This window comes from Scyliorhinus torazame, chromosome 12 (assembly GCF_047496885.1).
Source record: "Scyliorhinus torazame isolate Kashiwa2021f chromosome 12, sScyTor2.1, whole genome shotgun sequence".
Taxonomy (NCBI): Eukaryota; Metazoa; Chordata; class Chondrichthyes; order Carcharhiniformes; family Scyliorhinidae; genus Scyliorhinus; species Scyliorhinus torazame.
Genome location: NC_092718.1, coordinates 161,465,478 through 161,478,354, shown reverse-complemented (window position 1 = coordinate 161,478,354; position 12,877 = coordinate 161,465,478). Strand labels below are relative to the sequence as shown.

The 12,877-nt window shown below is 51.3% G+C and overlaps 1 protein-coding gene and 1 long non-coding RNA gene across 4 annotated transcripts in view; one reads left to right on the top strand and one right to left on the bottom strand.

Moving 5' to 3' along the window:
* LOC140386711 (uncharacterized) overlaps positions 1–12,877 on the top strand; it is a 45,398-nt gene that overhangs the window by 9,065 nt on the left and 23,456 nt on the right. The gene's annotated exons all lie outside the window — the stretch shown is intronic.
* Positions 1–12,877, bottom strand: part of LOC140386708 (complement factor B-like) — a 109,786-nt gene that overhangs the window by 85,784 nt on the left and 11,125 nt on the right. For 2 of the 3 annotated variants that reach the window (XM_072469293.1, XM_072469295.1), the window contains one exon: positions 9,493–9,663. The exons of the other annotated variant lie outside the window; for it this stretch is intronic. In XM_072469293.1, coding sequence (XP_072325394.1) covers positions 9,493–9,663 — 171 coding nt within the window. The remainder of the gene's footprint in view (positions 1–9,492; positions 9,664–12,877) is intronic. 3 annotated transcript variants of the gene reach the window in all.

Sequence of the window (12,877 nt, the reverse complement as noted above, 5' to 3'; positions counted from 1 at the left end):
AGGCAGTTAAATACTAATTTAACTGCCCGTAAAGGGTAGGCAGTTAAATACTAATGTGCGAAGGCTCCTAAATGTGATATATGAATATGGGGAGAAGGCGAGCCGGATGCTGGCACATCAGCTCTGCAAGAGGATGGCAGCGAGGGAAATAGGCGGAGTCAAAGATGGTAGGGGAACTACGGTGTGGAGTGCGGGGAAAGTGAATGAGACTTTTAAGGCCTTTTACGAGGAACTGTATAGGTCCCAGCCCCCAGAGGGAAAAGAGGGGATGCGGCGATTCTTGGAACAATTGAGGTTCCCAAGGGTGGAAGAGCAGGAGGTGGCTGGTTTGGGGGCGCCAATTGGGGTGGAGGAGCTGGTTAAAGGACTGGGGAGCATGCAGGCAGGGAAGGCCCTGGGGCCGGATGGGTTCCTGGTGGAGTTTTATAGGAAGTATGTAGACCTGTTGGCCCCGTTGCTGGTAAGGACCTTCAATGAAGCAAGGGAGGGGGGGACCCTGCCCCCGACAATGCCGGAGGCAACGATCTCTTTGATCTTGAAGCGGGATAAGGACCCACTGCAATGTGTGTCGTTAAGACCGATCTCGCTCCTTAACGTAGATGCTAAGTTGCTGGCAAAAATGTTGGCCACGAGGATTGAGGACTGTGTCCCGGGGGTGATTCACGAGGACCAGACGGGATTCGTTAAGGGTAGGCAGTTAAATACTAATGTGCAAAGGCTCCTAAATGTGATAATGATGCCATCGGTAGAGGGAGAAGCGGAGATAGTGACAGCCATGGACGCGGAGAAGGCCTTTGAACGGGTAGAGTGGGAGTATCTCTGAGAGGTGTTGAGGAGGTTTGGGTTTGGGGGAGGGTTTATTAGTTGGGTTAAGCTCCTGTATAAAACCCCGGTGGCGAGTGTGGTCACGAACCGGCGGAGGTCGGAGTATTTCCGGCTGTACCGAGGGACGAGGCAGGGGTGCCCCCTGTCCCCTCTGCTGTTTGCATTAGCAATTGAACCTTTGGCCATGGCGTTAAGGGAGTCAGGGAAATGGAAGGGGGTGGTTCAAGGGGGAGAGGAACATCGAGTGTCGCTGTATGCAGACGACCTGTTGCTGTATGTGACGGATCCAGTGGAGGGGATGGTGGAGGTAATGCAGATCCTACGGGAGTTTGGAGATTTTTCGGGCTATAAGCTCAATGTGGGAAAGAGTGAGCTCTTTGTGATCCATCCGTGACCACAGGGAAGAGGGATAGACGACCTACCGTTGAGGAGGGCGGAAAGGAGCTTTCGATACTTGGGGATTCAGGTAGCTAGGAGCTGGGGGGCACTGCACAAACTTAATTTGACGCGGTTGGTGGAACAGATGGAGGAGGATTTTAAAAGGTGGGACATGTTGCCACTCTCGTTGGTGGGAAGGGTACAGTCGGTTAAAATGGTGGTCCTCCCGAGATTTCTTTTTGTATTCCAATGCCTCCCAATTGTGATTACTAAGGCCTTCTTTAAGAGTGTAAGCAGGAGCATTATGGGATTTGTGTGGGCGAGCAAGACCCCGCGGGTAAGGAGGGGGTTCCTGGAGCGTAGCAGAGATAGAGGAGGGTTGGCGTTGCCGAATTTGGCTGGTTACTATTGGGCAGCCAACATGGCAATGATCCGTAAGTGGGTGATGGAGGGAGAGGGGGTGGCGTGGAAGAGGTTGGAGATGGTGTCCTGCAAGGGAACGAGCCTGGGGGCGCTGGTGACGGCATTGCTGCCGCTCTCGCCGGCAAGGTACACCATGAGCCTGGTGGTGGCGACAACGCTAAAGATCTGGGGGCAGTGGAGATGGCACAGGGGTGCGACGGGAGCCTCGGTGTGGTCCCCAATCAGAGACAACCATCGGTTTGTCCCAGGAAGGATGGACGGGGGGTTTCAGAGCTGGCATCGGGCAGGGATTAGAAGAATGGGGGACCTGTTCATTGACGGGACGTTTGCGAGCTTAGGGGTGCTGGAGGAGAAGTTTGGGCCACCCCCGGGAAATGCTTTCAGGTACATGCAAGTGAGGGCGTTTGTGAGGCGGCAGGTGAGGGAATTTCCGCCAGTCCCGGCACATGGGATTCAAGATAGGGTGATTTTGGGCGTATGGGTTGGAGAGGGCAAGGTGTCGGCGATATACCAGGAGATGAAAGAAGAGGGGGAGGCTTTGGTAGAGGGGCTGAAGAGGAAATGGGAGGAGGAGTTGGGGGAGGAGATTGAGGAGGGGCTATGGGCTGATGCCCTAAGTAGGGTTAATTCCTCCTCCTCGTGTGCCAGGCTTAGCCTGATACAATTTAAGGTGGTTCATAGAGCGCACATGACGGGGGCGAGGCTGAGTAGGTTCTGTGGGGTGGAGGACAGATGTGGGAGGTGCTCAGGAAGTCCGGCGAACCATGTCCATATGTTTTGGTCATGCCCGGCCCTGAAGGGGTTCTGGAGGGGAGTGGCGGGAACAATATCTAAGGTGGTGAAAGTCCGGGTCAAGCCAAGCTGGGGGCTAGCAATATTTGGAGTAGTGGACGAGCCGGGAGTGCAGGAGGCGAAAGAGGCCGGCATTCTGGCCTTTGCGTCCCTAGTAGCCCGGCGAAGGATCTTACTAATGTGGAAGGAGGCGAAGCCCCCCCCAGCGTGGAGGCCTGGATAAATGATATGGCTGGGTTCATAAAGTTGGAAAGGATAATGTTTGCCTTGAGAGGGTCTGCGCAGGGGTTCTACAAGCGGTGGCAACCGTTCCTGGATCATCTCGCGGAGCGTTAGATGAAGGTCGGACAGCAGCAACAGCAACCCGGGGGGGGGGGGGGGGGGGGGGACATCGTTCGTGTGTGTGTGTGTGGGGGGGGGGGGTTCTCTGGGGGGCATTTGAGCAAGAAAACACATGAATGATCCGGAAACTGACATATACGGGAAGAATCCAATGTACAAAGTTCTGTATCTTATTGACTTGCCATGTTCATGTCTTGCCACGCGAGTTCTCTTTCTTTTCTTTGTTACGGGGGGGGGGGGGGGGGGTTTGTTTATAAGGTGGAAAATATTGTTGAAAAATTCTTAATAAAAACATATATTTTTTAAAAACCATGCAACTGAAAGCAATTAACCTCCAATTATCCTCAAGATATGTTGTGCAGAAAGTAAGATCTGATGGCCATTAGGCAGTTCAGGGTTAGGATGAAAACATTAAGAGCAGAACGAGGCCATTCGGACCCTTGTGCATACTATTCCGTCATGGCTGATTTACATCCCATCTCCATCTTCCCTTTCTTTTACAACTCTTGCTATCCTAACCGAACTAACACAACATTTTACGTTGTGGGCTTATTTGTACAGTGAGCTGCATTGCGAATTCCCAAACCTCCCATTCTGCATAGCATTCTCATACATCCTGGTCTCCTCTTAAATCTAACCATGCTGTTCTCCTCAGTGTGGGAACAAGTTCCACATTCCAACCACTCTAGTTTGATGGGGACAGTGACTCAGCAGCAGAATTCTTGCGCTGGAATCTCTGCCCCGCCGCGCCACATTTCTGCTTCACCCCGCCGGCGGGATGCTCCGTTACGCCGGCTGGTCAAAGGGGTTTCCCATTGTGGGAGAGCCCCACGCCTTCGGGAAACTCCCGATCAGCCGGCAAAACGGAGCATCCCACCGGCGGAGAATCCAGCCCCTTGCCTCTGAATCTGAAGATTATGAGTTTAGGCCGATTCCAAAGCCTTGAACACTTATGCAAGGCTGGCATTCCAATGCAATACTGAGGGAGTGTTGTTCAGTCGGAGGTACCATCTTTTGACTGAGCTGTTAAGACAGGGCTGCCCGATTGGGCAAACATTAAAAAATCCATTGCTAATCAAAAGGAAATTTATATTAGCATCTACTTTGAGTTCTCACACTTGAATTGTGTTAATTGCATATCAATTGTGTTTGATTATATATAGGTGAAGGACATTCATTGGGATTTCACTTGAGCACACAGGAAGAGACACTTAAACTGGGGGGCACTTGAGTTAGGAGGTTGAAGCTTGCAATATTTCTCTCTGCAAATAAATGTAAGACTAAATACAGATTGGATCCAGTATCATCTTTTATCAACACAAACACAGAAAATACTGGATAATCTCAGGAGGTCTGACAGCATCTGTGGAGAGAGAAGGGAGCTAATGTTTCGAGTCTGGGTGAGTGACTCTCTCAAAGCTAGAGAGAACTGGAAATGGAAGGAAATTTATATTTCTAGTTCTCTATAGCTTTGACAAAGAGTCACCCAGACTCTAAATGTTTGCTCCCTTCCCTCTCAGATGTCAGACCGGCTGAGAATGTCCGGTATTTTCAGTTTTTGTTTCAGATTTCAGCATCTGCAGGGATATGTTTTTATCATCCTTTACCAAGTGGTTTTCTGGAATAAAACAGCCTGACCAATAATTTTCTGAAAATAAATATAAATATTTTTGTTCCTCATTAAAACAGGTTATCTGCTCATTATCACATTGCTGTTTCCGGGTTCTTGATGTGCATAAATTGGCTTCTCTGTCTCCTACATTACAACAGCGACATAATTTCAAGAGTACTTTTTTTTCCGCGCTTGGGATGGAAGGGGGAGGCGGAGAGCCTGCTGGTGGGTAATGGAGGTGGAGGGGAAGTCCCACAATGGGAGGAGTCGAAGGACAGGCGGGAGCGGCCGGGGTCAGCAGGAGTCAGCTGACTCGCGGGAGAGCAATGGGGGGAGCAATGCAGCTATGAGGGGTCCTAGATGGGGGTTGGGGGAGGGGGGGGGGGAACTGGGTTGCTGCTGGTATGGTCAAGGGGGAGCTGGAGCGAGTAGAGGGGGTTGGGATGGCGGTCTGCCGCTGTGGGAAACGGGCCGGGCGTGGGGTGCGGGCGCGTGGCTGGCCGAGGAGTGGTTATGGCTAGTCGGCGGGGGAGGGGGGGCAGGTAGCCCCCTGATCCGGCTGATAACCTGGAATGAGCCGGTTAAGCGGGCCCGCGTGTTCGCGCACACCTGAAGGGGCTGAAGGCAGATGTGGTCATGCTCCAGGAGACACACCTGTAGGTGGCAGACCAGGTAAGATTGAGGAAGGGGTGGGTAGGCCAGGTGTTTCATTCGGGGCTTGATGCCAAAAATCGGGGGGTGGCGATCTTGGTGGGAAAGAGGGTGTCGTTCGAGGCGTCGAGCATTGTGGCAGACAATGGCAGCAGGTGCGTAATGGTAAGTGGTAAGCTGCAAGGGGAGAGGGTGGTGCTGGTCAAAGTCTACGCCCCGAACTGGGACAATGTGGGTTTTATGCGGCGCATGTTGGGTCAGATCCCGGACTTGGAAGTGGGGGGCCTAATAATGGGTGGGGGGACTGTAACACGGTGTTGGATCCGGCACTGGATCGCTCCAGGTCTAGGACGGGTAGGAGGCCGGCGGCGGCTAAAGTGCTGAGGGGGATTATGGACCAGATGGGAGGGGTGGACCCTTGGAGATTTGCAAGCCGGGGGCTAGGGAATTTTCATTCTTCTCACACGTTCATAAGGCCTATTCCCGGATCAACATTTTTGTTATGAGCAGGGCGCTGATTGCGAGAGTAGAGGATACCGAGTACTCGGCGATAGCCATTTCGGACCACGCCCCGCATTGGGTGGACCTAGAGCTGGGGAAGGAGAGGGACCAGCGCCCGTTGTGGCGCTTGGAGGTGGGGCTGTTGGTGGACGAGGAGGTGAGCGAGCGAGTCCGAAGAAGCATAGAGAGATACCTGGAGGCCAACGATAACGGGGAAGTCCAAGTGGGGATGGTCTGGGAGGCGCAGAAGGCGGTGGTGAGGGGAGAGCTGATCTCCATTAGGGCCCACAAGGAGAGGAGAGAGCAGAGGGAGAGGGAGAGGCTGGTGGGGGAGATGGTGAGGGTAGACAGGAGGTATGCGGAGGTGCCGGTGGAGGGACTGTTGAGGGAGAGGCGTAGCCTCCAGGCCGATTTCGACCTGTTGACCACCAGGAAGGCGGAGGCGCAGTGGAGGAAGGCCCAGGGGGCGATTTATGAATATGGGGAAAAGGCAAGCCGGATGCTGCGCATCAGCTTCGGAAGTGGGATGCAGCTAGGGAGATCGGGGGAGTTAAGGATGGGGGGGGAAGTGTGGTGCGGAGTGGGGTTGGCATCAATGGGGTCTTCAGGGACTTTTATGAGGAACTGTATCGGTCCGAGCCCCCACTGGAGGAGGGAGGGATGGGCCGCTTTCTGGACCAACTGAGGTTCCCGAAGGTGGTGGAGGGACTGGTGGCGGGATTAGGGGCCCCGATTGCGCTGGAGCAGCTGGCCAAAGTGATGGGGAGCATGCAGGCGGGGAAGGCACCGGGGCCGGATGGTTTCCCGATCGAATTTTACAAAAAATATGTGGACCTGTTGGGCCCGTTGCTGGTTAGGACCTTCAATGAGGCAAGGGAGGGGGGGGGGGCGATGTCCCGGGCACTGATCTCCTTGATCCTGAAGCAGGACAAGGACCCCCTGCAGTGTGGGTCTTACAGGCCGATTTCATTGTTAAATGTAGATGCCAAGGTGCTGGCGAAGGTCTTAGCCACGAGAATTGAGGATTGTGTGCCGCAGGTCATATACGAAGACCAGACGGGGTTCGTGAAGGGGAGGCAGTTGAACGCGAATGTGCGGAGGCTCCTGAACGTTATTATGATGCCAGCGAGGGAGGGGGAGGCAGAGATAGTGGGGGCGATGGACGTTGAGAACGCCTTCGATAGGGTAGAGTGGGGGTACTTGTGGGAGGTGCTGAAGAGGTTCGGATTTGGGGAGGGGTTCGTCAAGTGGGTTAGGCTGTTGTACGAGGTCCTGATGGCGAGTGTGGTCACGAACAAGAGGAGGTCTGAGTACTTCCGGTTGAATCGAGGGACGAGGCAGGGGTGTCCCATGTCCCCCCTGCTCTTCGCACTGACGATTGAACCCCTGGCTATGGCACTGAGGGAGTCGAGGAACTGGAGGGGGCTGGTGCGGGGTGGGGAGGAGCATAGGGTCTCGCTCTATGCGGACGACTTGCTGCTATATGTGGCGGACCCGGTGGGGGGATTGCCGGAGGTAATGAGGATCCTCAGGGATTTCGGGGATTTCTCAGGGTACAAGCTCAACATGGGGAAGAGCGAGTTGTTTGTGGTTCACCCAGGGGACCAGGAGAGGGGGATTGGCGAGCTCCCACTAAAAAGGGCAGAGAGGAACTTCAGGTATTTGGGGGTCAAGGTGGCCAGGAGCTGGAGGGCCCTGCATAGACTTAAAATCACGAGGCTGGTGGAGCAAATGGAGGAGGGGTTTAAGAGGTGGGACGCGTTGCCGTTGTCCCTGGCGGGTAGGGTCAGTCAAGATGACGGTGCTCCCAAGGTTTTTGTTCCTGTTCCAGTGCCTCCCCATTCTTATCCCGAAGGCCTTTTTAGGCAGGTCAAAAGGAGCATAACTGGGTTTGTGTGGGCGCGAGGGACTCCGAGGGTGAGAAGGGTGTTCCTGGAGCAGAGTAGGGATGGGGGGGAACTGGTGCTGCCCAACCTCTGTGGGTACTACTGGGCTGCCAATGCGGCGATGGTGCGCAAGTGGATGATGGAGGGGGAGGGGGCGGCATGGAAGAGGCTGGAGACGGCGTCCTGTGTGGGTACGAGTCTGGAGGCGCCGGCAACGGCGCCGCTGCTGCTCCCTCCAATGAGGTATACCACGAGCCCGGTGGTGGTGGCTGCCCTCAAAATTTGGGGGCAATGGAGGCGGCACAGGGGGGAAGTGGGGGCCTCGGTGTGGACCCCGATACGGGGGAACCACCGGTTTGTCCCAGGGAGAGTAGATGGAGGGTTTTCGGGGTGGCACAGGGCAGCGATAAGAAGGTTGGGGGACCTGTTTGTGGATGGGATGTTCGCGAGCCTGGGTGAGCTGGAGGAGAAGTACGGGCTCCCCCCGGGAAACACCTTTAAGTATCTACAGGTACGGGCGTTTGCCAGGCGGCAAGTGGTGGAATTCCCGCTGCTGCCGCCACGCACGGTACAGGATAGGGTGCTCTCAGGGGCGTGGGTTGGAGAGGGGAAGATCTCGGCAACATACTAGGTGATGCAGGAGGAGCAGGAGGCCTCGGTGGAGGTGCTGAAAGGTAAATGGGAGGAGGAGTTGGGGGAGGAGATCGAGAAGGGGACGTGGGCAGATGCCCTGGGGAGGGTGAACTCTTTCTCTTTGTGCGCGAGGCTCAGCCTCATACAGTTTAAGGTGCTGCATAGGGCACACATGACCGGGACAAGGATGAGCCGGTTTTTTTTTTTGGGGTGAGGACAGGTGTGTGAGGTGCTCAGGGAGCCCAGCAAACCACACCCATATGTTCTGGGCATGCCCAGCGCTGGAGGAATTTTGGAAGGGCGTAGCGAGGATGGTGTCAAGGGTGGTAGGATCCAGGGTCAAACCAGGCTGGGGGCTCGCAATATTTGGGGTTGCAGAGGAGCCGGGAATGCAGGAGGCGAAAGAGGCCGGTATTCTGGCCTTTGCGTCCCTGGTAGCCTGGCGAAGGATTCTTCTTCAGTGGAAAGATGCGAGGCCCCCAAGCGTGGAATCCTGGATCTACGATGTGGCGGGGTTTATTAAATTGGAGAGGGTGAAATTTGCCTTAGGGGATCAGTGCAAGGGTTTTTCAGGTGGTGGCAACCGTTCTTAGACTTCCTGGCAGAACGGTAGACAATGGTCAGCAGCAGCAGCCCAGGGGGAGAGGGGTGGGGGTGAGTTCTATTTTATTTTTGTTTGTCTATACTGGGGGATCTGAGGGGGTGTATATATTTGCTATGTTTGCTATGTGTTTCGGCGGGTGTTAATTTATTATTTATGTATAGGGGGGAGGGGGGCACGGGGTTGTTTTGTTTTGTTTTGTATTTAATTCCATTGGGTTCCTTTTACATTTTGTTGTTGATATTTTGTGAAAACTTTAATAAAAATTATTTTTAAAAAAACAAAACTTCAAGAGTACTTTAGTGTATAAAATACTAAAAGGGATTGATAAAGTAAACGGAGACCAAGTGTTCCGCTTTGTAGGGCAATGCTGAATGAGAGGTCACAGATTTCGGTTGAAAGGCGGCAGATTTACAACTGAGATGAGGAGGAACTACTTCTCACACAGGGTGGTGAATTTGTGGCACTCGCTGCCCCGCCCCATAGTGCGGTGGAATCTGAGTCACTAAATGGTTTTAAGAAAGAGAAAGATATATTTCTGATTTAAAAAACAGGTTAAAGGGATATGGGAAACAAGTGGGGAGGTGGCTTGGAGACCAGGACGAGATCAGCCAGGATTTGATTGAATGGTGGAGCAGGCCCAAAGGGCTGAATTGCCGACTTCTGCTCCTAATTCCTACGTTCCTTTGGTTGAAAAGCTATTAAATAGGTTCTGCGGTCATGAAAGGTACTCTATAGATTCTTTCTTTAAAGATATTTCTCCCGAATTCCTTATTGCAAATGATGCCGTGGGAGACCGGATATTTATGATACAAGGTTTGAAAGGAATAAGATATAATGAGGTATACTTTCACATCGAGGCTCCACTCCAGACCACTGGCCAGATTCCAAACATTTGCGTTGTGATGAACCACGTAAAGTGTGTTTGCCACACTGATAGTGGACAGTTGAAAAGACATCATAAATCTTCCCTTCCTTTCTCGCACCGAAGGGGATTCCAGGGTTGGGGCAAAACATGTCTAAATGGAAAAAAATACAATCACGTTGAATATAGGTACCTCCCCTATACGAGCTGGACCCAGATTCTGATTTTAATCTTAATCTGCTCCTGTCAAACTGCCTGTTTAAAACACTGCAGTTGGTGGTGACTGTGCCCACATGAGAACTGGAATAATTTTCCATATTTGATTTTTCGTTATTTACATCCTGAATATCTGGCCCGGCTCCGGTTCCTTACGTTACTCTCGCTGCTGTTTTTGGAAGCTTGCAGTATGGAAATGAGCTGCTGTTTTATTTTGTTGCAGTGATTACAGGTCAAAGATTCTTCATTGTCTGTAGAACTCACTAGGATGTGCTGGGGATGCGAAAGGCATTAAATAAATACAAGCTGCGTCTCTTTCCTTCTCACCTATTTACATAACAGCAGCATAATATTGTTAGGAATGTAGGGGACACAGTCCATTCTATGTAAAGCAGTTTGGGATGCTCCTGGCAAATGAGATAAGACATACAAATACAGGGTTTCCTTTCCTTATTTAAACTGAAATATCTCCGATCTGTGTGAAAGGGTTGAAGCCGTTAAGTACATCTTTCACTCTTTCAACCTATAAGGGGTCAACCTATTAAAATAAGTTAAACCCAACCAAGAAGAATCATAGAATCCCTACAGTGCAAAAGGAGGCCATTCAGCCCATCGGGTCTACACCGACCCTCTGAAAGAGCACCCCACCCAGGCCCAATCCCCCCGCCCTACCCCCGTAATCCCACCTAACCCTTGGACATGACGGGGCAATTTTAGAATGGCCAATCCACTTGGACCTGCGCACCTTTGGACTGCAGGAGGAACCTGGAGGAACCCCACTCAGACCTCGGGAGAATGTGCAAACTCCACATAGAGGTACCTGGCACTGTGAGGCAGCAGTGCTAGCCACAGGGCCACCATGCTGCCCCATGTTACCGCATAATCTGTAATTGTTATACTGTATTAAATTGAACCGTTAATACTGCACAGTCATCCTCAAGGTCTGCACAATTACCCTCTAGTTGACTTGGTTGACATTGTGCAATAAAGTAGTTGTCACGGAGAAAACTGCCCTGTTTCATCCACGTTATCTTCGGAGTGAACCCAGTTACATTTAACTTAAATGTGTCCTTGTTACTGAGCCGGGCTATGCGGAAGAACTGAAGTGGGAGAGTACAAAGAACAAAGAACAATACAGCCCAGGAACAGGCCCTTCAGCCCTCCAAGCCTGTACCGGTCATGATAACACCCTTGGCCAAAACCCTCAGCACTTCCTAGTGTCGTATCCCTCGATACCCGTCCTATCCATGTATTTGTCGAGATGTCTTTTGAACGCCATTAATGTATCTGCTTCCACAACCTTTCCTGGCACTCGCCACCCTCTGTGTAAAAAACCTGACTCACACATCTCGTCTAAACTCCCCAAGGACCTTAAACCTATGCCTCCTAGTGACTGACCCCTCCATCCTGGGAAAGAGTGCCTGCCCATCGACTCTATCCATGTCCCTCATAATCTTATAGACCTCTATCAGGTTGGCCCTCAACCTCCGTCGTTCTAATGAAAACAGTCCGAGTCCATTCAGCCTCTCCGCATAGCTAACACCCTCCAGCCCAGCCAACATCCCGGTAAACCTCCTCTCCACCCTCTCCAAACCCTTCACATCCTTCTGGTAATGTCGCGACCAGAATTGTGCGCAATATTCCAAGTGCGGCTTTATAAAGGCTCTATGCAACTGTAGCACGACTTGCCAGTTTTTATACTCGATGCCCCATCCAATGAAGGCAACCATTCCGTATGCTTTCTTGACTATCTTGTCCATTTGTGTTTCCACTTTCAAATATCAGTGGACCTGTACGCCCAGGTCTCTCTGACTTTCTATATTCCTAAGAGTTTTGCCATTTACTGTATATTTCCTTCTATGTTATAACCACCAAAATGCATTACCTCACATTTGTCTGGATTAAACACCTTTTGCCATTTCTCTGCCCAGGTTTCCAACCTATTATGTCCTGCTGTATCTTCTAACAATCTTCAACACTATCTGCCACTCCACCAACCTTGGTCATCCGCAAACTTACTAATCAGACCAGCTACATTTCCCTCCAAATCGTTTATGTATACAACAAACAACATAGGCCTTAGCACCGATCCCTGTGGAACACCACTAGTCACAACCTTCCTTTAGAAAAACACCTTGCTACTGCTACCCTCTGCCTTCTGTGACCGAGCCAGTTCTGTATCCAACTTGCCACCTTACCTCTGATCCCGTGTGACTTCATCTTTTGTACCAGTCTCCCATGAGGCACCTTGTCAAAGGCTTTACTGAAGTCCATGTAAACAACATCCACCGCTCTCACCTCATCAATCATCTTTGGCACCTCCTCAAAAAACTCGACCAAGTTAGTGAGGCACGACCTTCCCATCACAAAACCATGCTGTCTATCGCTAATGAGTCCATTTGTTTCTAAATGGGTATAATTCCTGTCCCTGAGAATTCTCTCCAATAATTTACCTACAACTGACGTGAGGCTCACTGGCCTATAGTTTCCTGGATTATCCCCGCTTTTCTAAACAGCGGTACCACATTAGCTATTTCCAGTCCTCTGGGATCTCACCTGTAGCCAATGAGGATACAAAGATGTCAGTCAAGGCCCCAGCAATTTCCTCCCTTGCTTCCCTCAGTATTCTGGGGTAAATCCCATCTGGCCCAGGAGACTTATCTACCTTAATGTCTTTTCAAACAACTAATACATCCTCTTTTTTGATGTCAAAATGACCCAGACTATCCACACATCCTACCCAAGAATCATCTTCCACAAAGTCCTTTTCTTTGATGAACACTGATGCAAAGGAATCATTTAGTACCTCGCCCATTTCCTCTGGCTCAACACATAGATTCCCCCCACTGTCCTTAAGTGGTCCAATCCTTTCCCTGGCCACCCTCTTGCTTTATACATATGAATAAAAAGCTTTAGGATTCACCTTAATCCTACTTGCCAAGGAATTTCAATGACCCCCTCCTATTTTCCCGCTTAAGTACTTTCCTACTTTATTTATACTCCTCAAGGGTTTCGACTGTCCCCACACTTCTAGACCCAAAAGCCTCCTTTTTCTTTTTGCCGAGGTTCACAATATCCCTTATTATCCAAGGCTCCCTAAACTTCCCATATTTATCCTTCATTCTCTCAGGAACATGACTTTCCTGAATCCT